The 1,045-nt window shown below is 36.4% G+C and overlaps 1 protein-coding gene across 1 annotated transcript; it reads left to right on the plus strand.

The window, feature by feature from the left end:
* Positions 1-16: 16 nt before the first annotated feature.
* On the plus strand, positions 17-973 carry LOC103523203 (protein MTO1 homolog, mitochondrial; the record flags this gene model as incomplete). Its single annotated transcript, XM_008488268.2, has 2 exons — positions 17-447; positions 816-973. Coding segments are annotated over exons 1-2 (430 nt in total), but the record flags the coding sequence as incomplete, so codon positions are not given.
* Between the last annotated feature and the right edge of the window lie 72 nt (positions 974-1,045).

Genomic DNA, 1,045 nt, shown 5'->3' on the forward strand with positions numbered 1-1,045 from the left:
TTCTTCAATACTGTTCAGGCAGGATAAGCAAGCTATAATATTTTATAACCCACTAGCCTGATTTGCAACTCATCAAAGTTATGTAAGGTATATGAGTATGGGCATACAAAGCATACATTACCACTGTGGAAAAAAAAGAGCTTTTATAGATGAACTGATAGGTTTTTGAATGTGAATGATTTCAGGGACACCTCCCAGGATAGACGGCAAAACTATTGACTACACAAATTTACATCCACAGCCTGGTGACCAACCCCCAAGCCCTTTTTCATTTCTCAACACCAGGGTGGACATTGACCCAGATAAGCAGCTAACTTGTTACCTTACGTTTACGAATCCGGCCAAAGTGAACCCAATTGTTCTGTCTACCAAAGACCAGAATAATCATATTAGACAAGATGTGCTAGGGCCTCGCTACTGCCCCTCCATTGAGTCCAAAGTTCTTAGGTCAGTGTTTTACTTTCCTTGGCTATTTAAGTATCACACTACGGGATGTGTATGCTAAATTGTTCATGGTCGTGAGTTAAAGTTCTTAGGTCAGTGTTTTACTTTCCTTGGCTATTTAAGTATCACACTACGGGATGTGTATGCTAAATTGTTCATGGTCGTGAGTACGAGATACATAGTCGAAATACATATCCATACATAGTCGAAAATATCTTATTCGTGGCCGAATGGATTCTCTTCTTGTGTTTTTAATTTGTCTTTCATATCTAGTTAACAAAAGAAATAATCCACAAATGCATTAAAAAAATAATAAAATAAAATAATAAAAAAAATCGTTTACAGGGTGTGATAATATTTCTGTATTTCAGATTTGGCAGTCGCAATCACCAGGTATGGCTAGAACCTGAGGGTTTAGACACAGATGTGGTGTATCCTAATGGACTGTCTTGTACCATGCCTGAACAATATCAAGTGGAAATGATTCATACGATTCCGGGCCTAGAAAACGCAACTGTTCTTCGACCTGGTAAGTTGTTATTTTTTATTATTTATTTTTATTATTATTTTATTTTTTTATTTTTTTTCATTTTGGCCAACA

The sequence above is a fragment of the Diaphorina citri genome, unplaced genomic scaffold (genome assembly GCF_000475195.1).
Source record: "Diaphorina citri unplaced genomic scaffold, Diaci psyllid genome assembly version 1.1 scaffold17239, whole genome shotgun sequence".
NCBI classification, from domain to species: domain Eukaryota; kingdom Metazoa; phylum Arthropoda; class Insecta; order Hemiptera; family Psyllidae; genus Diaphorina; species Diaphorina citri.